We start from the raw sequence: 25,084 nt of genomic DNA, 5'->3' as shown, positions 1-25,084 counted from the left end.
GTATCACGGTTTGAATCTCTTATTTGTCATTTAATCATAAATCATTTTTATTGATGCTGGTGGTGGGGAGGAAGTGCATTTATCAAGTCACAGTGTGGGTGCAGATAACTGGGCTGATAGTTGAGGTGATGATTTGTGTATGAGTGGAAGGACTTTACTCCAATAGTACTCCATAAGTACAATCAAACCTTGTAGCTAAGCAACCAAAACATGCAACCTAATGAAACCATAACACAGAGCTACACTAAATAACATGTATTTAACACATAAAAACATACAATATGCAAAGTTTAGTTTTCTTGCGAATAATTCAATATTTTATCAATGATGACCGACACAGAAACGATATTGTGAGTGTCCAAGACTCTTCACACTGACAGTTTTAGGGGACTTTATGTGCTGACAGTAGAAACCAATTAGGAGAATGAAATGAAATTAACTGTGAATGAGGAACAGACCTTGGCACTTAGACCATAGTGGAGAGTTTGATGCCATGGAAGAAGAACAATGACTTAGGGCCTTTGGATAGAAGGAGACATTTATCGGGCCTCTCTTGGCCCATGTTCCACCAAGTTTTGTGAAAGTCGGTTTTCTATTTTATATTCAATCCCGCTGACAAACATATAAACAGAGGGGCAATCGTAACTTCCTTGCTGGAGGTAATCAGACTTTAAACCGAGGTGAACAGGGAGAGGCAGTGAAAAATAGAGCGGGAATGATAGGACTAAAAAGATGCAGCTGAGAAAAGCAAATGAAGAGACGAGTGGGAGGCAAATGATGCAGCCTTCATGGGGAGTGACTTCAGCTTGATGTGTGGCTGATCATTGCCCTACATCACACTGTTGTGCTACCATTATATAGTTTTCATGGATGTTCTATGTAGGTTTTAGGTCAGTTGAATGTATGTCAAGTGTTACCTAGTGATACTAACAGTATGGCTGCTCTACATTCATCAGCACTGGGAGACTCATCAGCTTTGTCAAAAAATGTTGAACTAACTATTTGGTCTTTGTATTTGATTTTAAAAATGTGTGTTACCTCCGCCAAGGAGTGTGCTGTATGCACCATTCAAATATTAGAGAAGTATTTGCGCTGATTATCCTTGAAAGTAGCCACTGATATTCAATACTCTGAAAGTTTCCACACGTGCGTTTAGGCTAGACCTCTTCCTGTGGATTCCCTTTTTAACAGATCGGGATGTTCAAGCCTTCAAATAGGACCAAAATACTACCACCAACCCCCCCCCGGGGCCCCACTGACAGTGGGTGGTGACCTCTGACCTCTCTCAGTGAACCCCACCTGGAGGGTTACAATGGAAACCCTCTCTTATTCCCTGTAGAATTGCTCCTGCTTCTTAAAATAGCTCCTCAGTGGAAACCTCAGCTCGTCAGTGTGCTGGAATCAGCGGGGGGACTAACACTGTGGTCGACATGTCTGGTTGCACACATGTGGTGGTTTCTGCCGAGCACAGGTTTGTGGTATGTTGGTTGTGTTTGTGGATGTAGGATTTGAAGCTTATTCCTGTGTTGCACTCCGTGAAAATATTTTCAGATTAAAGAGTCAGCGAAATGATTCAAACATAAGAAAGACAGATGCTTGTGACGTGGATTCAGGCGATGATAGTTTGTCAGTTGGTCGGTCTGTCCATCACCTCAGTCCTGACTGAAACAGTGCAAAGACGGAGGGATTGCAATAGAATTTTTGTACAGGTATCAAATAAAATATCGGCCAAACATCAACATTTCACCACAGTCACTGTTCAGCCTCCCTGAGCTGCTGTGGCTGCAGATATTATCTGTAATGACTTCTGCAGAGGATGTGTTTTCCCCCCTGTCGGTTTAGTTGTTTGTTTTCACAGCGGGGCCAATTATATGTCCAACATCTATGCACAACTCCTGATTCAGTAAGGTGCATATTTGAGTCATTCCTTGTTTACTGTTAGCGCTATAGCTTTAATTCAAAGACACACATCACTGTATGTATTTTGAAAATTATCTTGTTAAAGCACATTGTTCAGAAAAGCTTAAAATAAACGTTCTTAACAAATTGTCATATTTTTATGAGCATTGTTAGGAAGTGACTATAAGACTACAGACAGCGACCAATCAGATTTCAGCTTGGGCCAGTACCCCCCTCCCCGGGCCTGCCCCTGGTGCATATGCAAATGTCAATATCTGAATCTGTAAATACATTTTATTCTTTTTAAATAGCATCTACCTATGTGTGCCTATCTGAATACAGAGAATCCATGTCTCTGATCAATTAAAGTGCTGGTTTTCATATTTAAATATGTCACAATAAGTCGACAGTAGGAGTGAACATATCATTGTGAATCATTCTGTGTGTGTGTGTGTGTGTGTGTGTGTAGTCTTAAAGAGGAATGGGACAGCACAGTTGACTCTGAAAACTGAGAGAGACAAAAAAAATACAGTCTCTGCTCCTGAAGGGTTAACGTCACAGGAACGTTTTAATGACTCCGCCACTGAAATGCGATGAATCACTCCACAAATATTCTCTCTAATGCAGAGCAGGTTTCTATGCTTGAACTTCGAAAGAAGTAGAAAGACATGAAAATGAATACCCGCAGGTTTATCTCCACTGTTTTTGAGTGTAATGTGAGGTTATTTGATAAAAGTTAAGTTGAGGAATGAATAATGTCATCAGATAACGTTTGGTTGTGTTGCTGTATTTCAGACTCTTCTTACTGTAGTTCTGTCAGCATGTTATTGTTATTAAACCACTCTATGATAGTATTTGGTGAATGAACTGTATACTGTAAAGTGCTTTACAGTAAAAGTTACATTCACATACACATTCTTAGAGAGCTTCTATACGCAGTGCTTCTTCACGCACACACCATTCATACGCTGTCGGCACAGCTGTCAGGGGGGATTTGGGTCAGTATTTTGGCTACGAACATTTTAGAGTGCAGACCGAAGGAGCAGGGGCTTGAAACACCCACCTTCTGATTCGTGGACGACCCAGCTCTCGAACCTCTTTAGTCTCAGCGGCTCTTTGGTTTCACTCATAAAGAGTCAAGAAATTCATTCCATCCTTAAACTTGGGATAGTAAAATGTGAGGTTCTGTACATCTTGACTTGTGTAGTACATTTTCCCTTTTCACACTAAGAACCCAAATGTAATGCCCTGGAGCCTGAGTGTGAGTGTTTGTTGTGCACTCTTTTGAGTCTATCAGTGCTGTGATCTCAGTGAGTGACCGGTCTAGTTTTTTTTAAACAATAATATATCATTTTCTCATATGCATACAAGTCAATAAGGCCTGCCCAAACCCTGGTGACCAAAATGTTTTAAGTTTCACTAACACAATACAGACAGAAACTAAAAACATACATTCATGGGATAAGGACTCGTTTGAGAAAATCAGAGGCTGCCTACAACTAAATTATTAGGAACTGATTTATGAATCTGACCCTAAACCTCCCAACCTACCTCACTCACTACATCCCCACTTGACACTGTTGCCCCATCAGAGCAGGTTGCACCCAAACAGCAAGCAACTGAAACAACCATAAGTCTGAAAATAAGCCTTAAATAAAAGAAACTGGGATTTTTATGAGGCGACATACAGAGGATTAGTGAGTGGGACAAAAGTCCATCCCTGGAAATGCAGAGAAAGCAACGCAAGGGCCCAACTCCATGTGGCCGTAGTCCAGTGTCCAACCCTATAAATGCCTGGATTTAAAGGAGCAGGTGGAGCAGGTGGAGCAGGTGGATGCCTTCAGAGCTCTGGGTGTACTCTACATGTTAGAGACATTGATTCATTTCAGAAATGACAACAACCGTCAGGTTTCGTTATCAAAGGAAAACTTTATGTAAATTTTGAATCAAACGCAGCTAATTCAACACCACATGAGAAAGCAGGCATAATAAGTCAGAATAACATGTTAGATATTGTCTGTTTACAAGATATTGTCATGATGAAGTGTCAGATGAGGTTGTGACTGGAAGGAGACGAAATACCTCCCTGTCTCTACAAGTACATCCACCATTGGGAAAAACTGTTTTATTTGATTTGAAAGATTTTGTTAAATGTACATGATTAGTGTGATTAAAAGAAATACACGGTAAGGTATGGGTAAAAATAAACATGCAACACTATGTACAAAAAAACAAAACAGCATGTAAAGAGAAAGAAAGTATTCCCAATCATCTCAAACCATCAACCTGTTTAGTGGACAACCCACTCTACTTAATGATTCACAGCGACCCGATGAAATGAAATAACACAACAACAAGAAAAAGAATCATGGCATAAAATTTGTATGTTTCCTGCGTTTCTTCTTTTGTGGTGGTCGAGATTTTGAGGGGGGTTGGTGAGAGGACCAGGGGGCCACTATTTATACCCTCCTCAGGGAGACCGGGGCTGAAGAATGGGTAGATTTTCTCATTGAATGTGCAATCAGTAAAAGAGTAGATCAGAGTTGCAGTGTCCACATCATAGAAGGAAACCCGCCTCTGCTCATGATCCACAAACACCCCGACCCTCTCTGGTTTGTTTATCAATCGGAGGTTGATGGAGACATTATTCAGAGCCGAGAATTTGTTGATGTTCTTCAATCTAATGATCCAGGCTCCCGTCCTCGGGTTTGGTGTGAATGCCTTCTTCCCACGCACCGACTCTCTAACTACTCCTAAATCCCATCCGGTCTTCATTGTGACCTGCACCTCATAGTAGAATCTGCCTTCAGAAAAGCCCTTATTTCCCAACACGTAGGCATATCTGTTGAACTTTTTCGGGATATTTGAAATCCACAAAACATGAGGAGTGTGTACTTGTTTTAAATCCTCTGAAAACAGGAGCAGATCACTTGCGGTGCACGGATCAAATGTCATGTCCACCTCAAACCGCTGCCGGATTGCGTCCAACTTTGTGCCTTCGGGCAGCATCTCTAGGTCCGTGTATGTGTCGACCCATTTTTCAGTTTCTTCACCGATGATTTTATCACAACTCACCTTGAATTCTCGACTCGCTCGCTCCGTCTCTTTAGCGAGCGTCTCCTCCAGCTCTGTCAGCGCTCTCTTGACATCCTCCACACGGTGCTGGCCACTGATACTGATGTCAGACCAGTTCTTGCATGGGAGGGAGGAGGAGCAGGACAGGAAGCGCTTGATGAGCTGCAGGTGGTCTTCAGTGTGTGAGATGCTCTCCAGCTTAGTGATTCTTTTCTGGAGCTTGATGATTTCTCTCTCCAGTTCTTTGACCAGCACTTCAGCCTGTCTTTCTGCTGCACTTTGCTTCTCCTCAAGCTCCCTCAACAGCCCATGCAGGCCTCTGTTAAAAGACACTACAAAAGTAGAGAAGACCTGAGAACTATTCACCTTTGCTTCATCTTTTTGTTTCCTCCTCATGTCCACGTCATCCATTAGCTCCTGGACCTTCCTTTGTCGCTCTTGTATCATCTCCTGCACTTCCTCCTTCTTCTGCTCCAGCTGAACCTTCGTCTCTTCGTACTCCTCCTCTAAAGGGACCTTATCATGAGCTTTATGTTCTGTACACTGGACACAAACACGGGTCAAGTCATCCCTGCAGAAGAGCTCCATCATCCTGTTATGCTCCTTGCACACATTGCTCTCCAGGTTCTGCAAAGGATCGGCCAGTCTGTGCTTCTGTAATGTAGCAATCCTCCGGTGAGGCTCAAGGTGTGTCTCGCAATAAGAGGCCAGACAAACCAAACAGGTTTTCGAGGCTCTGAACTTCTTGCCAGTGCAGCGGTCACACGGCACCTGTCCCGCTTTGACGAGGACATCGTTATTAGCTGAGACACTTTGTTTCCTGAAGTTCTCCACCACCTCCCTGAAACCTGTGTTGACGCAGAGCTTGAGTCCTTTGCTGAACTTCTCGTTGCACAGCGGACACTGACACTGCTCTTTGCCTTTCCAGTGGGTGCTGATACAGGCCTTGCAGAAGTTGTGCCCACATGGGATAGAAACCGGCTCGGTGAAGAAATCCAGACAGATGGAGCACATGAACTGATCTTCAGACAGGAACCCACTGGCTGAGGCCATATTTAGAGGAGAGGAAAGTCTAGGAAACATCGATAATTTATTGCTTTTTGTTTGGGCCATTTTACACAAAAATAGAATTATTCACAAAGACGACTGGAACTATAAACACTGCAGATTAATTAATGTTAGATAAAAAAAATTCTGTTGGCAATAGATCATTAGGTCACTCTTGTCATACTGGGGTTTCATGAAAAAAACTAGTCTTCAAATCATTCACCTAAATCAATATGATTAACAACAACAAGCCATCTCTGTATCGGGATGAACATGACAAAGTACATGAACACTTTTACTGTATGTAATATCTATTAATATAAAATATCTTTCATATGTGATATGATGCAATATCTAAGTCTTACTGAGCAAATATAAATGTCTTTTTTTACTGCTGGGATTAGCCCTCTTAAACAGCACGAACATCAACAATATAAAAACTGGTTTCACATCCGATACTTCCTGATGGCAAACAGATCATAAAATGACTGGTGTGACTCTCGCAGCAACCGGAAGTTCCATAAAAACACAAACCCTGTCAATAAGTTGATTAACAGCTACCAGTCATTCCTCTCTGGATTTAAAAACTTCACAACATGTCACATGTAGTTGTAAATATTCTTAAACATCGGAACATTATCATGAGTTGAACTGTACCTGCTTGAATGTGGAAGTGCAGCTCTGTTGTTTGTGTTTTAACACAAACTACAGTGTTGTTGGAGGTTACTAGAGGTTTCATTTCTCTGTAAATGATGCAGTACTGCTCCTCCTCCACTGACGCAGACTCCTTCCTTCTGCTTAAAGGGATAGTTCACTGATAGATGAAAAGTCGATCATTATCTACTCACCACTATGCCGATGGAGGGGTGGGTGAAGTGTTTGAGTCCCGGAGTTTCAGGGGTAAACAGCGTTGCAGCTGGTAAACAGTGTTGCAGCTGCATCCAAAACAATTGAAGTCAATTGTGACCACTTCTTCAGACATAATAAAACAACAGAAAAAACATAAAATGCCTCCATACTGCTCCTGTGGCATCATCCAAGTGTCTGCAAGCCCAGACATTCGACTTATTTTACACCTTTCTGGGATTTAATTTGAGGTATTGGTACCCCTAAGATGATATATCAGTGTTTTAAAGTCGAAAAAACTGCTGCAATGTGTATTTCCATGTCCTCTCTTCTGCCTCTCTCTGGAGATGCAGACAGAATGGGCTGTTTTCGCCGTGGCCTCTTGAGCCCCTCCTCTGATTGGGTCACGCGACCAGGCCTATCAACGGTCTCATTCTGACGCATTTACGATCCCTGGCTGTAAACACAGCTGAAAGTCACATTGTTATGTTTGGATACATCTATAGAAGACCTGCCACATATTTACAATCGGTTACAATAGGAGGCTGGACTGGTACCGGTTGGGTGGGGCTGAGTGACGAGTGCGATCCCGAATGACTCATACGGGAGAGGAAGTACAAAAGGAGACGTTTCAATAACATATTTCTTAGAATGGACTGAGTGAAAAAGTCCGTGGAGTGACTGTTTTCATACTTTGAGGGTCCCTACTGACCCCTTCAAGTCATTACCGATAGTAGAAGCCCAGAAAATTTATTTTACACAATATGGGCCCTTTAATGACAATAATTGAACTGAGTTGACAATGCAGCAGCTAATTAAGAATTCTCGATAATTACTTTCTCTTGTTTGTTTTGTTGATTTCGCTTTTGTGTGTCACAGTGTACCCATGAGCCAAAACCAGACTAACAAGAACTGGGCGGTGTGTGAATAAAAAGGAGACAAGAACACTGGTTAATACACAGGAGAAAATGTGACGATGAGCTGGAGAGAATGGAACGTTTATGAATAAAAATAAGGACCGGAGACATCTGGTGGAGAAAAGATAGGAGGAATGACAAGAAGCAGGAGGCGGGAGGCCGAGGTTCACTGAAGAGTGGACAGAGGCAGGAATGCAAAGTACAGCATGTACTACGTAGTACTCGATGATTACTATTTCTCCTTTTTCGTAGAGTTGACTTCAAAAGGAGTAATGGTTCAGTGTTCACTCAAATGAAATGAATCATGTATATTCTTTCTTCTGTCTACAACTTTATAAGCGTAATAAGGGTTCTTGAATTTTAAATCAGCAAAAAACTGATAATACTAGACTTTGAGGAATCACCAATGTATTCAGATCAGGTTAAATGGTGGAATTTACATTAATATTAAGGTACCATCTCACCAGTACATTAGTTATGTTAACTGTGACTGTTTTTCGATCAGTAGTATAAAGGTTTTATATGTTTATATGTACTATTATTGTCGCCAGCAGCAATTACAGTGAACTGCAGACATCATCCTGTTGCTCACACTCCATAGCTAAGATAGCATAGATATCATTTTACATTGCAATAATTCACATTATTAAAAGTGATTAATTCATATAGTAGCTGATTCTTTCTCTGCTGTTTCAGATCCAGATATCTCCTCTACGTCCCGCAGTTTCCACCATCATGTATCTGCAGAACTGATCCCAATCCCTGAAACGGTTCAACTGTAAAGATATCTGCCACATCTATTGTTCATCCTGCAGCCATCTTTACAGATTCTTGTTCCCTTTACCCTCATATGACATTTGCTGGTGTTTTCAGACTATTTGCATTTTTTGCCAATATTAACTGCTGCTCGAAACCATCGACAGAAAATCTCACCTCTACCTATCGGCTTATCTTTGAGTCCTAATGTGCCATCACAGCATAACTGAGATGATATTATGTTTGATAATATTAAAAAAATTACATAAATTAATGAAAGGAGACAGAAACGTCTCAGAGTTTCAAAAACATGCAACGTGGGGAGGTTCCTCACTTGTTTCACAAAGGTCTATTTAAGTGTAAACCCCTAACTGTGGTTTCTGATATGATTTGATCTATGTTCTGTTGTGTTGTTCTAGGAGAACATCATACAGATTGATAAAGTTCTGCAGTCTGTATTTCTTTACGCAGAGAGAAACTGGGTCATTCGATTTATTAATTCTCATATTCTATATAAAAAATATGTAGCGAGGAAGCGTGAATCCCCCCTTGCCCCAGCACCGACGTGCTCTTGAGCAGGGTACCTCGCTCTCTTAATTACCCCAGAAAGCCTGTTTACACACCACCAACACAAAGCCCATGCATGATTGTGTGTTTGTGTGTAACTACCAGTTACTGCTCCCCGTCTCATTGAAACACATTTTGAATCAAAGTGCTTTAAATAATATGCACCTTTAATAAGATTGCATGCTCTGTTTGTTTACATGTTTGTTCTGAAGGTCATTACCACAACAAAGAATGTGCATTAGATCTGATAGCCTATTTCCATATGAAAGTACAAATCAAGTGTGGCTCCCACACCTCATTAAACCAAAATAATCTTACTATTTCTGTTTCTCTCTCAACATAAATAAATACCCTCTTTGGTGCAGCTCAGTAGCAATGATCCGAATGAAGGCGGGAATGTGAGAAAGACTGGCTCATACATCGTGCAACATTCCTGTATTGTACAAATATATAATTACACACGGCCATATATATATAAAATCATATATGTATGAGGTACGAGATAATGCCTTTATATCTTTTTCATATTTAAGATCATTTCTTACATCTTTCATCCCAATATTACTCTCTGTTTTTACAGTTTTACAGATATTTACAATCGAAATAGAAAACGTAAAATAACAAAACAGTACCTAAAATATAGTCAAATTAAATAGAAAAAGAACAGATAAATAAATATATAGGGAGAAGTGCATTAGGAAAACCTATATAATTCAAAAGCTTTTTATTCACTTTTTATTCACATGATGAATACATCGTTTTTTTTGTATTTAATTTCAATAAAGTCTAGTACCATGGGCAATCCTGGCTGTAACCATTTTCTTGTTATAGTTTTCTTCTACTTGTAGCCAAAATCATTTAAAACAAATATTTGTGTCTCGATAGTTCAGTGGACTTTTTTTTTTAAACGTTAGTTTACCAAATCACCACTAGATGGCGGAGCGACCTTTCTAACAGATCTTCGTGCAGCATCTTTGCCTCGATGTGAAGCTCTGAAGTGAAAATCTCTTCAGAGAAAATGTAACTACAGACAGCTGAGTGGTGTTAAAGGGATAGTTCACCCAAAATGAAAATTCACTCATTATCTACTCACCACTATGCCGATGGAGGGGTGGGGGAAGTGTTTGAGTCCACAAAACTCATTTGGAGTTTCAGGGGTAAACAGTGTTGCAGCCAAATCAGATACAATAGAAGTAACTGGGGACCACTTCTTCAAACGTAAAAAAAACTAGTGAAGAAATACAATACATAAAAAACTACTGCTGCTGTTTTTTTACATTTGATTTGTTTCTTTTACGTTTGAAGAAGTGGGTTTTCAATTTACTTCAATTGTATTGGATTTGGCTGCAACGCTGTTTACCCCTGAAACTCTAAAAGTATTTTGTGGACTCAAAAACTTCCACCCACTCCCTCCACCAGCATAGTGGTGGTGAGTAGATAATGAGTGAACTTTCATTTTTGGGTGAACTATCCCTTTAAATTACAACAGATGCTTGATAAGATACGTCTTCCCCTGGACATCATCACATCCTGGTGACACACACACACAGAGAGAGAGAGAGAGAGAGAGAGAGAGAGAGAGAGAGAGAGAGAGAGAGAGAGAGACAGACAGACAGAGAGACAGACAGACAGAGAGAGAGAGCTCATCCTCTGTGAGGTACAGGTCCACGTGCGCACCAGGGCCCCCTGCAGCTCCACTCATTATAACAACTACAGCTGAACTGGAGCCGGTGGGATTGGCAGGGCATGTGTGTGTGTGGGGGGGCTTTGGAATAATATTTTGATTATTACTGTTAATGGAGATGGAGAGTAAAGCCTCGGGGGGGGGGGGTCTTTCCATGTCAGAGCTCTCACCAACTTTTTGAAACATCCAAACCGGCACAGGCGCATTCCTTTACGCGCGTAGCCGAGCGCACTTCAACAACGCGAGTGCGCCCCAGTGGACATTAGAAACCTGGGAAGTCAGTTTACCTGCAATTTTACTTTGTCTATTTCCTTAAAATGGTGTTTTATTAATGGGACCGTCCAGTCTTCTGTCTCCTCTGCAGCTCAAACGTGGTTAAACAACCAACAGCAGTGCACCACTTGACAATCATGACGCTTTTATTCTCTGAACACGCTTCCTTCCCAGAGCAGGATGTTTCATCACAACTGTATGAATCATAGATGTTATCCAACACGGTGCAGGTGAAACTGATAAAGTTCTGGGTTCGAGTAAAGACGTTGGTTTTTGTGTTCTCTGTGGTGTTTACCTCTGCATCACCCGTCACGTCACGCATGTTGTGTGGAAATTACATGTTGGGAGACGCAGTTATCTGGAGATGGGATCTGTGCTGACGACGGTGGGAGCAAACTCCACCCAGCAGATAGGATCTGCAGGCGGGCGGAGCGGAGGGCAGCGTGCGCCCACAGGGCTCGGGGCTGGTTGGTCGGGACGCCTCCTGACAAGTCCCGCAGAAAAACTTCTGAGGGGCAAAGTCCAGCCTGTGCGCCACGGAGACGGCGTGGTGGAAGTGTGCGCGTGTGTGTGTGTGAGTGTGAGTGTATGTGTGTGTGAGCCGGGAACTCATGTCGCATGGTATTTGAGAGAAATGCTCCAAAGATGGCGGTGGTAGTCGCGGGTTCCTCCGGAGTGCCAAAAAGTGGATTCGTGGAGGTGTTGGTGCGGGAGCAGTGGCACAAAGTTTTGGCCAACTTGAACGAGGAAGCGCTCACGCTGAGCTGCGAGGAGGGCGACGGCGTGAGCGACAATGTCAACTCCAACGGCGTCACGAACGGATCCTACCTGGACAACAACAACACCAACTCCAACAACGGCCCCCAGACCGTGCGCACCGCGTTCACGGACCTCCCGGAGCGAGTGCCCGAGGCGATCGCCAACCGAAAGCGGTGCGTCAAGGTGTGCAAGCAGGAGATCGGCGGGCTGGGGATCAGCATCAAGGGCGGCAAGGAGAACAAAATGCCCATCCTCATCAGTAAGATCTTCAAGGGGCTCGCAGCGGACCAGACCCAGGCTCTGTACGTCGGGGACGCCATCCTGTCCGTGAACGGCATGAACCTGCGGGACGCGACCCACGACGAGGCGGTGCAGGCGCTGAAGCGGGCCGGGAAAGACGTGACTCTGGAAGGTAGGATATTGCTGGAGAGACTGGGTGTGAGAGGAGGACAGAAGCGGAGTGTGAATCCTAAACTTTTCTCATTCACCTAGAGCCAAACAGGTCTTATTTCAGGGAGCATACCTGGGCAGATAGGAGTTAAAGGTTCATTATGTCACTCAGAAAGTCTTTACCTATATGTTATATATTCTGTTGAGTGGTAATATTTTCTATTTTTTTGCAGCAAGCCTATAGAAATCCACAATTGTATTCCTTGCGTCACCTGTCAATGGCGTCATCACCTCTATGTGGATATGTCAGGGTTGTGGTTGTCTGACAGAAGTGGCCAAATATTGACTTTATATCCAAGGTTCTTTTTAACACCGTTTAATGTCAACGTGACACTTGTAGATCTTGTTAAGTTCAGATCATCAGATGTTTGGATGTTAAAGCCAGGGTTGGTAATCCTGGAAAAGCTAGAAAGCGCAGGCTACATGCGACCGATACATCCCACCTCCTCCCATCGGCCCTCTAGTCAAAAGGAGAGGTGGCATTATTTTTCTTCCATCAGTTTCTTTTCTATTCATATCTCATTTCTTGAACATTTTTTTCTTATTAAGCTACAAAGTTGGTGGTTGCCATACAGCCTCGCTATCTCTCAGGGAACCAAAGTGAAAGAAGAATTGACACTTTTTTTCTGGCATCTCAGCAAAAGTATTTCATTTCCAGCAGAAGAAGGGAGGAGGCTGTATTTAAAGTGTGTATATGTAATGTGACTTTGCCGTGGGGACGCACTCGCTTTGTGCCCTAGTGGGGGGAAAAAGGAGGCTGACTGGAGCTTTTGGTTCAAAAGAACAGTTTGGATTTCTAAGGAAAACAGTTATTATTCAGCCAGAGGTGCCATGGGAGAAACAAGCGAGATCAAACTAATGTTGTCTCCCTTTACCTCCTGGTGCACCTCTCCAAGAAAGAGCTCTCAACTCACACCCAAGGAGCAGTGCGGCAAAGTTGGTGTTTTGAAGATGTTTTTTGCCAAAAGTGAGGGTGACAATTAGGCTGATGGCAGAGGGCAGATTCCACTGTGATGTCTGAGCATCATTTGCACACATGCAACCACGCACACACATTGACAGGCACAAACACACCCACACCCACACCCACAAACACACCCACAAACACACACACACCCACACACACAAACACACCCACACACACAAACACACCCACACACACACACACACACACATGCCCGTCTCTCTATAGTTGTGAGGACACTCATTGACGTAATGCATTCCCTAGCCCCTCACCCTAACCTGAACCATCACAACTAAATGCCTTACCCTCACCCTTACCCTTACCCTAACCCTAACCCTAACCTAAACCTAATTCTAACCTAACCCTAAAACCAAGTGTTAACCCTGAAAAAGCCAATTTAATTTTGAGGACCTCACAACGTCATAATGTCTCACACACACACACACTTTCACATACTGGAAATTGTGTCCACTTCTGATTTTTTCCTGTTTCTGAGAGGACTTTTGCACCCAAGATTGTACAAAGAACAAAGTCTCTCTCTCTCTTACACACACACACACACACACACACACACACACACACACACACACACACACACACACACACACACACACATAAATACATGGTGATGAGCGTTCCTGGGGGGGTACAGAGGCTACACTGCAGAGAGGAAAGCAGGTCCCAGCTGTAAACTTACCAAGATAAGACAGAAGGAGAGAAGGAAGGGACCGGGCCCTATTGAGGAGAGAGAGAAAGAAAAGGGAGGGGGTTGGAGCTGAAATGTGAATTTACTGATCTTAATGGTGAGAAGGGGAGAGATGCAGCAGAAAGAGACGGAACTAGAGGGAGAGCTAACAAGGGAGGCTAAAAGGCTGATATACAGGTGACAGTGCAGGTGACTGTCGGGGTTACACAGTATTTCACCCTCAACTATCTGCATTTGGGAAAGCAGTGAAAGAAAGAGGCAGAAGATAAAATTACATTAAGGTGCATTTTCTCTGCTCAGTGTGAAAGGTACTTAACATGTGACCAAGCACGTAAACGTTCAAGTAAAAAGACGCGAGCAGTGAGATGTAAAGCCTAAAAAAGCATTTATTTCTGAATGTGCGTCACCGTCTAAGAAGTGAGAGAAGCAGACTGTGTTACATGAGGAGTGAGATCAGGAGGAAACATCTCAACTGTTAGGAGATAGTACACGTCTCTTGGGAGAGGACGTGTGCACTGTATCTTTCGTGTGTTTGGTGTAAGTGTGTCTCATTAGGAGGATGGTGGACGGAGTCAGCTAAGATATATGTGGACCACTCACTCCCACTTGATGCAGGCTGTAAGAGGGCAACAAATTGACACTCTGGTAAAGAAGAAATGTTCTCCAAACAAAGCTCTGGGGTTCGAGCTCTCATGTCAGAGGTGCACACTCTGTGGTTGTGTTCAGTGGCTCTTTGTGCCGTCTGACAAGCCACATGTAAATTCCCTTTTGAGGTTCGATCAAGCCTCTGCAGCTGTGACACAAAGCTCCTGCATGGCAACCACAGCCAGTGCCAGCATGGTGGTCCAGTGAAAGATTTGTAACGTATGACAAATGCCTTCAATTACGAACTAATGATGAACAACAAACACTTGGTTACAAGATTGTACTTGTACTGAAAATAGCCAATTGAACCGGTACAGCGCACTGTAACTTCACTCTTGTAACTTCACTTTTGTAAATTCACTCTAAAGATTGTTAGGTGAGCAAAGACAACTTGGTGTTACTAATTACTTTATCATCTCACAGGGTCAGAATACTGCAAGGTGCGACATCCTCTGTCCTTAACCCTCAACAAGAGTGAGGGTTAAGGACCTCAGGGGGAGCCACATGTGAGGGGAGAAGGGCAATAAATGCCACGTGTAACTGAGGACATCAGCAAAATAACAGTATTTACTACATTGATTAGAAGAATTCAGCCATCTTAATTTGACTATTATGTCCGTCTGTACTTTTGCTGCTGGAAACTAATCGCTGGACTCACACGTCGGCATTGGATGCGTCAACTGAAACGCTGTTCATCCACTTTGAAAAGTGTCATGTGTTGCAGAAGTGTATTGTGGTCCCTTTGCGTTGCTCGCGATGCATACGGCAGAAGTTGAGAAGAGCTGAACTTTTTATGCGACAATAGAGGCACCAGCCAATCGTATCATCTCCAAACAAACAGTGGTGTTAGTGAATTAAATCACGTTAATGTGAAAGCAGAGGCAACTGGCTAACCTGGTGTGTGTTCATTTGGTTTTGTCAATATTATTACCTGTGTATTTTCTCTTTTTATTGATAGGTAGCATGAAATGTTAGCATAAAAGCTGGCTATGTTGTGTTTTCTGAACATGAAACTGTGATTGTTGTCATTATGACGATTATACACCAAGCTTCAGGCACGTCCCTAACCCATCAAGAGTTAATGCATAACATCACTGGAACTGCTTCTCTTCGGCAATGGGTCTGATGTAAGATGGTAGTGATGATGATGCTTCTTGCCTCGAGTAGAACCGAGTCTTTGCAAAAGTCTGTTTTAAAAAAGAACATCTCAGCAGGTCGTCATGCAAACTTCAGTGCATGTCTCCACAGGATGGGGAAATCCTCGGGACATAATTACAGTTAATAGAACTGGAGCAGAGGGAGCTTGTTGTTGCTTTGCAGCTCAGTTATTTTGTTTTCTAGTTTTTCAGGGACATCAGCTGGTTTTACATTAAATTTAACACATATATTCAGTCCCTTTTGTTTACTCCTTATTAGTTGAAACCTCTCACCAGATTCCTGTAAACTCACCAGTATATCCACATGTCATAGAAAGTATTTTGTTCTTGCAGAGTAGGGAAATGCAGTGTCATCCCTTTCCAGTCTCCCCCTGCCACAGCCTTCCTCATATCAAATTCGGCAGCAGTCCTATACGCGCAGAAATGTCTAGTTGGGCTGTGTTTGTTATGTCTGTTGTTTCATTACAGGACAGAGGGAAAAAAACAGGAAACATCTTGTCCTTCGGTGTTTTTTCAGTATTGTGTACCATATTAGTAATCTGCTCCCTCACAGCTCTTTGTGACAAACTGACACTCTGAAAGAATTTGACTGTTACCAGCTTCACCAGCTTTACAGTAGGAACAAGCCTCCTTTACAAATTTTCCTGAATGAGGTTTCAGCATCTTCGTAATGAGCTCGCTTCGCCACAAAACTTGCTTACATACAGTAACATTGTCTCTGTCAGAATGTGGTCTGGTAAATTCTGCTTGTCAAACTCATGTTTACAGTTGTAATTCAACCACATCCTTACAAACTAGGAACACTGGCTTGTCTTTCATTTCAACAAAACACTATCATGTGTCAAATTTTCTTGGAAAACCCAATATTCTGCCTCCACAGAGGTATGACACATCTCCACTTCCTCCCACTATTAGGAGCCAGAGTCTGTGCCGTAGCTATGGAGCTGGAGCTGCAGCAGCCATGTCTAACGATGCACATGCTCGACCAATCGTGAGCAAGTCTCAGCGGTCAATCATAACGTTTCAACCTATTCCTATAACTTTAAATAATAAAAAAATTATTAGCACTTGAACATACCTCAGTGTGATAAAAAAATTACTGTAAACGCCAGAAACCATCTTTGAGAAAAACGTATCTGATCTATACTATGACTTTTTTCCATCCACTAACATGGAGGAGGCGAGATTTATGACCTATACTGCAGCTAGCCAGCAGATGGCGATTGAGACACATTGGCTTCACTTTTGGGGAGCAGTAATGTCTATCACGCTTAAAGACTGAACCCCACAAAATAACATATTGTAGGTATGTCCTTGGTCTAATGAGTAGTAAGGGAAAAGGCTAATACTACTGTAGGTTGTAAGCTAGTTGGATTTGTGAACATTTGCAGCTTAGAGACAAACAAGCTTCTACTCTCCACGTTTTTTTCGGTTTCTGGAAGGTTGATAAGAAATACAGTCCAAACTCTTTAGATGCAGAGTATTGATCACACTACAGCCCAAAGCACGAACACATAAATATGGAGAAATCCAAAACTTGAAAGACCTGCCATGCCTAGTCGGGGCTGCTCATCTTTGTGAATTCATATCAATCTCAGGACCCATATTGAAATGATGGAAAAGCTTTTATCTAGAATTGATAAATGTGAAATCTTTGACGTAGATAGTGCAGGTTGGAATTTGGAGTACAAGGGGAGATTTGACACCAGATGTGTTTCAGGGCAGCCACAGAGAAGAAGAAATCAATAATGGAAAAAAAAAGAAGAACATCTGCCAAACTACAGCAGACAGGAAATGACTCAGCTCTCCTGTTGAACCCTTAACAAGCCATACCTCTCATCACCTGACGTGTGTGTGTGTGTGTGTGTGTGTGTGTGTGTGTGTGTGTGTGTGTGTGTGTGTGTGTGTGTGTGTGTGTGTGTGTGTGTGTGTGTGTGTGTGTGTGTGTGTGTGTGTGTGTGTGTGTGTGTGTGTGTGTGTGTGTGTGTGTGTGTGTGTGTGTGTGAGTGTGTGAGTGAGTGAGTGAGTGTCTATGAGCATGTGTCGACTTGAGTATATTTATAGGTATATTCAGGTGTACTCTGTATCAGTCTAGACTGCTGCTACAGTGAAAATGTGGACCAGTGTACGAGAGACAGATCATCCACTGTATGTGTCTACCAGCTGACTGTTTATGTCATTAGAGGAGCTCATCATCTCCTCCGCCACTGTCTGCAGAGTCTGACTCAGAGTGGATGATGGCGATGATTATAACAATGCGTGGAGTTGCAGCAGCGATTGTTGTGGTGGAGATAATAGAATGAATCATTCGTTCGCCTCCTCTGTGGATGTTTATACAGCCGAAAAACAAAAGCCGAGGCTCATCTGTTTTTCCTGTCAGCTTTGTTTGAGGAAGACAAAAAAACCTCCATTCCCCTCCAGGTGTAATCATCGTGTTTGTTTTGTTCCATTTGTTTCTTGTGATGGGAATCATGAGACTGAACTGTTCTGAACGCTTCAGTTACACAGTCCAATTAGGAAACTGAGGAAATATTAAACAGGGTGACCACAGATGACCCAAAATATGACGGCTGTTATGTCGCTTCACCGATTTCTGTGGACGCTTTCTGTGGAAAAAAAACCTGCCATCTGCTCCCACGTTCTGTGGTTTCTGATGCCGTTGATAGCACATGTAACACGCAGCCCTGAGGTTTAATGTCTGATGATCATGAAGATGGGTACCGTGCTTTTTAATCTTTTCGCATTTTGTCTTTGCAAAAAGTCTCTTTGTGGAAACCTCCTTCTGACATTCGGAAAAGTTGCTTTGATAAAGTTTTGCTATGACTGGGGAAGAAAAAAGGACAATTTTTGATGACGCCTGGTGAATTGACCGTGTGTTAATCCCCACCCCATTTAAATGCTTCTGTCAAGCTTTGCGTTCTCATGGCGACAGATTTACCGTTTAATATTCTTTGGCATTTTTTTTAAAACAATGTCTCCCTGATTTCCCTAGATTAACATATTAATGAGGTTCTTTGGTCTGTAATATTTGGGTTATTGCTTAGTGTAATGGAAATGTCACATGTCAATATACAGTAAATGCAAACATAGTATTTGGCAAATAATCCCCTGAAATGTGTTTTTAATAGCACCTATTTAACCACACATAATTCCCACATTCACATAATCATGGCTCCATTTTCAGCTACATCTATTTATTATTATCTTCAGTACTTTATATAGGAGACCTGTCAAACTAATTCCCTGTCAGCTCATTTCTCTGCCTCTTCTTAGATGTGTGCCAGTTGGTAACTGTTTGACATGAAGTTCAAAGATCAGCACCATCTTACTTCCTGTTCACTGTTCAGTTAAGATGATATTTGAACTCTCTGAGACATTGGTCCAAACCCAACAAAAAGAAGCCCTGAGGCTGGATTTGTAAAGTACCCAGGTACCAGTGCAAGAGCGGAAGTATTCATTCTGCAATCAGAGCAGCCTTTTTTCTACTGTTCTGCCTCTTTACCCTCGTCTGGTCTCTTTCCAACTTCTGAATATGTTAAACCTCATAATCTTTCACAAATACAAATTCAGAGGATAAAGTCCAATGACCTCAGACCTTATTAATTATTGTTAAGACCATGAAGTGAAAAAGACACAAGGCTGATACAGTATTACGTCTGATGTGTGTGTGTGTGTACTCGTACATATATCTCTGTAAGGACTATTCTGAGCATGTTTGAACTGAATGAGGACATTTCAAAGGTCTGTTTTAAACATGCTTTTACAGTTTTAAAGGTTTAGACTAATTAGGTTTAGGTAAGGGTCTATTAGGTGAAGATTAGGGGTAAAATGTGAATTGTGGTTTGGTTAAGGTTAGGGTTCTCCAATAATTGGTCATGGTTCAGGTTAAGGATTAAGTTTTGTTAGGCTGTCCACATTGAATGGAAGTCAATGTGAAGTCCTTATAAGGATACCGGCACAAACCTGTGTGTGTGTGATTGGGGGTTGGTGCTGCACAAACACACAGGGGTATGACTGAACAAGTGTGTGTTTGTGTGTATTCAACGTGAAGTTATGTTGAAGATTCTGAAATCCCCAAGTTGCTGGGTTCACTGTGCATCTGATGGATGGATGGATGGACGGATGGATGGATGGAAGTGGAAGTGAATAGAGGGTTACATGCAGATTTTAAATAAGCGAACAGCTTTTGAAGGTCATGAAGGGCAGTGAATGGTATTTTAATTGGGGACTTGAACAGCTGCTCTACTATAAGAATGACCTCTAAATGAAGTTTAGAGTGGGAGTCACAGTAAAGAAAAGATTTAGTTGTGTGTTTGTATCCATGCTCTCACTTTATCTAATGCATGAGCTGGAAAAATGGAAAATAGACTCAGACAGTTGTAGGAGGGCAGCCGCTCATTTGGACGTTTTTTTGTTGTTGTGTAACTTATGTAAAACCCGCAGCTCGACGCCTGGATGCAAACGAAGGCTCGAGCAGCAGCAGTAGCTCTCTCCTCTGCAAGTTCTTATCGTGCTATTGAGGTTATTGTGCAGAGTTGGCCGTGCTGTTGCTGTAATGGAATAAAAACATGACCCAGGGGAAATGCACATACATTTGCACACTTCCAGTGTAATGATCACACGGACTCCACCCCGTTTATTTTCCCTTCCACTGGAAACACTTACAGCTATAACAGTTTTATTTCTGGCCACAGTGACGCTTGTCAATGAGTTTATGTTTCCTCCTTCCAGGCTGCCTCTGTAAATGTTAATGGAAAACATATCGCCTACTAATCATGATATTTTCATTATAGCTGTGTGTGTTTTCAATTTAGTCAGTTCAGTGAGTGGACTGTGGTGGTGACATCAATACAGAGACATTTGAAATTCATCTTGTTTAAGGTCAATTTCCTAAAGTAGGACTGTAACTAATGATTGTTTTCAATATTGTTAAACTTGCCAATAATGTTTTAAAAAAATAATTGTTAAACCCATAAAGCGTTAAAAAAGTTTATCACAAAGAGAAATCATTTTTGTGCAACCACCAATTTTAAGCCAAATATTTTCAATTTAAAATTAAGTCAAAGAAAATTTGAACTTACTCACATTTTTATTCTAAAGCTAGAGAATATTTGGCATTTTGCTTGATTAAGAATGAATAATCAATTATAAGAATTGTTTAATTGTTATATTTTTCCAGTACCACTCTCCATTCACTCGTTCTCATTCTTCAGTTCACTCCACACTCCTCATGGTAATAAGTGAGGCTCTGTAAAGTGTAAAGCCAGATTGATTGTTAATGCAGGAGGTTAATGGGCGTCCTGGGAGTCGCAGCTTTTGATTTATAGCTCAGCGTCTGGTTTCTCCTGTTGGTATCAGCCCTGCAACACTAGATGGATGTATTGTACCTGATTAGGTCTTATCAGGCTTTAATTATATCCCCACAGTGACTGTGTTTACACGGTTTCATTAACTTTATGATAAGGAGGGAAGGTGGAGGATTCATCTTGTTTCATTTTCTGATTATGAGGCTGAGCCATGCAGTCGCTGTATTTACATTGTTTTGGTCACTGTGTTTTACAGTGCGGACATTTCCCTGAAATTTGTATGTGGAAAACGTCTGTGTCAGAGTACAGCAGGAAACTTCACAGCGAGTGAGTAGGTGTCTTGATGACGTTTCTAACGCATGAGGGACGTGAAGCTAGAAGAATTTAAATATCTCAGGATGAAGAAGAGCCTGTCATACATGTAAAAGACGGCAATGAAGATGTAGACTTGGAAAGACAAAGAGATTTGACAGCTTTTGGCAATAAGGGCTGACACCGGTCTCAATGTGCTGTGAACAAAAATGCGTTGCTTTCCACGGAAGGAATTTATAAGTCACGTCTTGCCTTCTGCCGGCTCTACCCTCAGACACCACTACTCACACATGAGTTTGGGAAATGTTCCTCTTCTTTTCATGTCTGAAAAGAGCTGATTGATCAGGAGGGATCTCAGGGAGCAGAGGCATGAAAATGTTGGTAATCTCTTCCGGCATCAGAAACGGAAGCAGCTCTGCTGACCAATCACAGTTCACGTTGGAGCTTCGGAGGCGCAGCGTGCAGTGACACTTTTCGGAAGGAGCATGTGAGCTGTAGTCTTTGTGGCTGTGATTGGCATTAGAGTCCAACACTCAGGAGAGGGTTGTCGGACTTAACAGCGCCCAACTTGAGTGCTGGTGCGATTGGAAGCAAGAGGGAATATGTCTAAGACCAGATCTCCCTGACAGAACATACTACACACAAACGTGGGAGTCACCAGTGTTGTGTCGAAGACCTTTTCTCCGTCGACAATGTGTTTTTCCTTCTGACCTAAATCTAAACAGAATCTTTCAGCCATTTCTCCCTCCTTTAATTTGACATGACTTAGTGGGTTGTTCTGCTGTGCAATAGGATCACATCGTCTCTGTGGGTCCAATGAGGACATCACCCCCGTCTCTTCCTCTTTGTTATGTGTCAGTCTGTCATCTCTTCTCTACAGGTTGGCGGTTAGGCTTGTTACACCGTCTCACAGGGGCCCATAGTGCCTTCTCCCAAGAATAACTCACATGCTGGATTACAAATGCCACCAGCCATATGCCAATTATACGCGCCTCGTACAGTGGGATATGCCAATTACACATCCAGGGCATACCAGGGATTCAGAACGCTCAGGACAGAGAGAGTGTGCTAAGCGCCCCCTTTATCTCTGCCTCTCAATTTCTGTCTTTCATTGAAACATGTGTCCTGACTTCCCTTTTCTTCTCCCCCTCTCAAACCTAAAAGCAGGTGGGATCTAAAAATAGTTCTAAAGCCTCCAGTGACTCAGAGTTTGACTTTTACAAGTAGAGCTTTTTGTTTTTACTGCTTTGGAAAGTTTCTCAGGTGGGCCCGGCAGCTTGAGTTGTGACCGCATCTCGAAAAATATCGGTGCCGTGACTTTCTTTTTCTTGCTGCTTGCCGGTAGCAGCAGAGACGAGGTTTGAATTATCAGAAAGAATACTTACATTTTACGACATTAGCCGCAGTGAAGAGCCCATCCGAGTCTGTTATGGCCTTTGGCGCTTTAACATTTGCTGTGATCATTTCAAACTGGCAGAGGAGAAGGCCGATGGCTTCATTTGCATATTCAGTGATGGAATAACAAATTAATTTGACTATAACATAAAGACTTATGTTTCCTTAAATGGAAATCAACTCACCCTTTCGTGCAAACCAGTGGACCGGAGTCCTTTTGTGAGTTCAAGCGGCATTAATAAGAAAAACTGTAGCAGAGAATTATTTCTCTGTCTGCAGCACTGTGTAAGTCTGTGATACCTTGTAAATGCCTCAGGGGCAGTATAATTAAACAGCTTCCATGTCTGCCATGTATCTGAACCACTGTGTTGCACACACATCCTTCCTCTGACCTGAAGCAACAAAGTACAACAACTTCAAAACAGCCACGCACAGTTTTACTTGTAACTGCTCCGATACACTTTACATCAAAAAATGGCCACAAGGTTCATCTTAGATTCTACTCAAATTTTAATTAACCCCTGTTAAATGATGTAAAAATAGAGCCAGCTCCAGCAAGAGACTCGTTTTCATTTTGTACAGTTGGCTTTTCCTTAAAACGTCAAGTGACAAAAACAATTGTTGGGTTTAACTCATTATGAGGTAAATACATAAGGTTCAGTTTACAGCACAAAGGAAGAGCATCTGCCATTGTGCAACCTAAACCACAGGAGCGTTGGGGAATTATTTTTCCCCGGTAGCTTTCCCCAGGTGGTGTTGGAATGGAAGTCGATGGAGTAACTGCGGAAACTCTACCCGACAAAACAACAATGGCTCTGATGTCGGAGGAGGTGAAGAAGACACAGAGCGTGACAGAAAGGAGTGAACTCATGCTCTCATGTGCACTGCGAATGAGGAACATAGACAGGGCCAGTAAAGAGACTGACAGGGACGGTAAAAACTTCATACATTTTCTAAATAGTCCACAAGCCCACTGATATGGTGAATTTGTTGCGGTTGTTGCGGTTGTTGCTGGGGCTCATCCAACCATGACCTCTTGGACGTGACCATCATTCAGTGAACATTATTTCTAATGGAAAAGAAAGTAATAAAACCTTTCGTAAAAGTGGTAAGCTCTGGGTTTCTAGTTCAAACTGGGATTCTTGTGGTTGTTTCTTACTTTGGACAGTAAGCTGTTGCGTTGCTAATGCTGCCACAAACAAGCATCTGTGATTCATTGTCTCATTCATTGGTTTTCTCTTCACCCACGTCTGTTTGCTTGTTTGTAGACAAGATTATACAAAAACAGTTGAATAAATTTCCATGAAACTTGATGCAAGGATGTGGGTCAGGGAAGAAACCATTCCATTTGAATGCAGATGCAGGAAATGTTTGAACTGTCTTTAACATTGCGAGAGTGCGATTTAGTTTTTTCTAAATTCATGGATCTTGATGAAAAAATGTTATATTCAGGCATATTTAGTGATATCTATAAGTGTGTGAAATATTTAAGGTTTCGAGTCGACCTTACTATGTAGGTCTAGTTGTCTATATTATAATCCATACTAAGTACATGTTATGTTGGTGGCCTTTCTAGAGTGAGCTGTTATCATGATAACTGGGTCAAATGGAAAATGATCTGTCTGACGACAGTGCCAACAATACCACTTGGAAATACATATTTAAAGAATAAAAAGTTATGTTATTCCTTAAGCATTTTATCAAACTATTAAATAAGTATATGGGTCAGTAACTTGTATCCTGTGAAATACTGTGTGAAAGTGTTTCTTTGCCTAAAACAATCTGATGTTTTATTCCTTTATGTTTTGCCAATTGATGGGTTAAAACTCACCCTCTACCTCCCCAATATGTCTCCAGAACATTTGAATCAAAGAATCTGCTGCTTTCATATCCCTGTTATCCACTGAAAATCCCTTTGTCTTTATTTCCCCACCCAGTCAAGTACATGCGCGAGGCAACGCCGTACGTCAAAAAGGGCTCCCCTGTGTCAGAGATCGGCTGGGAAACCCCCCCTCCGGAGTCTCCCCGCATCGGCAGCCCTCCCATCACCTCCCCCTCCTCATCCGACCCTTCGAACCCCACCACCCAGCCCTCCCTGTCTCCCCTCGGTGACAGGAGGTGCATACCGCTCAAGATGTGTTGTGTAACCCGAGCAATGACCACGCCAGACCTTGAGAACAGGTAGGTGAGACACACAAGAGACACACACACACACGTCTGCACAACTATGATTGTAAGGACATTGCACTGACTTCCATTCACTGAGACCGACTAATCCAAACCCTAATAGCCTTTAGCTTAACTAATTTCTGCTTGAACTTTAGCT

At 42.3% G+C, this 25,084-nt stretch overlaps 2 protein-coding genes across 2 annotated transcripts in view; one reads left to right on the top strand and one right to left on the bottom strand.

Annotated features, from left to right (window-relative positions):
• Positions 1-3,983: 3,983 nt before the first annotated feature.
• On the bottom strand, positions 3,984-6,727 carry LOC117777074 (E3 ubiquitin-protein ligase TRIM39-like). Its single transcript, XM_034611593.1, has 2 exons — positions 6,679-6,727; positions 3,984-6,046 (listed from the first exon to the last, which is right to left on the bottom strand). The coding sequence occupies exon 2, from the start codon at positions 6,025-6,027 to the stop codon at positions 4,219-4,221; it is 1,809 nt and encodes a 602-aa protein (XP_034467484.1). The 5' UTR covers positions 6,028-6,046; positions 6,679-6,727; the 3' UTR covers positions 3,984-4,218.
• A 4,633-nt stretch (positions 6,728-11,360) lies between these two features.
• The window catches only part of sntb1 (syntrophin, basic 1), a 37,878-nt gene continuing 24,154 nt past the window's right edge, over positions 11,361-25,084 (top strand). The window contains exons 1-2 of the mRNA XM_034611594.1: positions 11,361-12,235; positions 24,696-24,939. Of these exons, the coding sequence (XP_034467485.1) occupies positions 11,683-12,235; positions 24,696-24,939 (797 nt within the window). The 5' untranslated portion in view covers positions 11,361-11,682. The remainder of the gene's footprint in view (positions 12,236-24,695; positions 24,940-25,084) is intronic.

The sequence above is a fragment of the Hippoglossus hippoglossus genome, chromosome 16, assembly GCF_009819705.1.
Source record: "Hippoglossus hippoglossus isolate fHipHip1 chromosome 16, fHipHip1.pri, whole genome shotgun sequence".
Lineage (NCBI taxonomy): Eukaryota > Metazoa > Chordata > Actinopteri > Pleuronectiformes > Pleuronectidae > Hippoglossus > Hippoglossus hippoglossus.
Note: the sequence above shows the minus strand (reverse complement) of the source record. Positions and strands in the feature narration are given on the sequence as shown.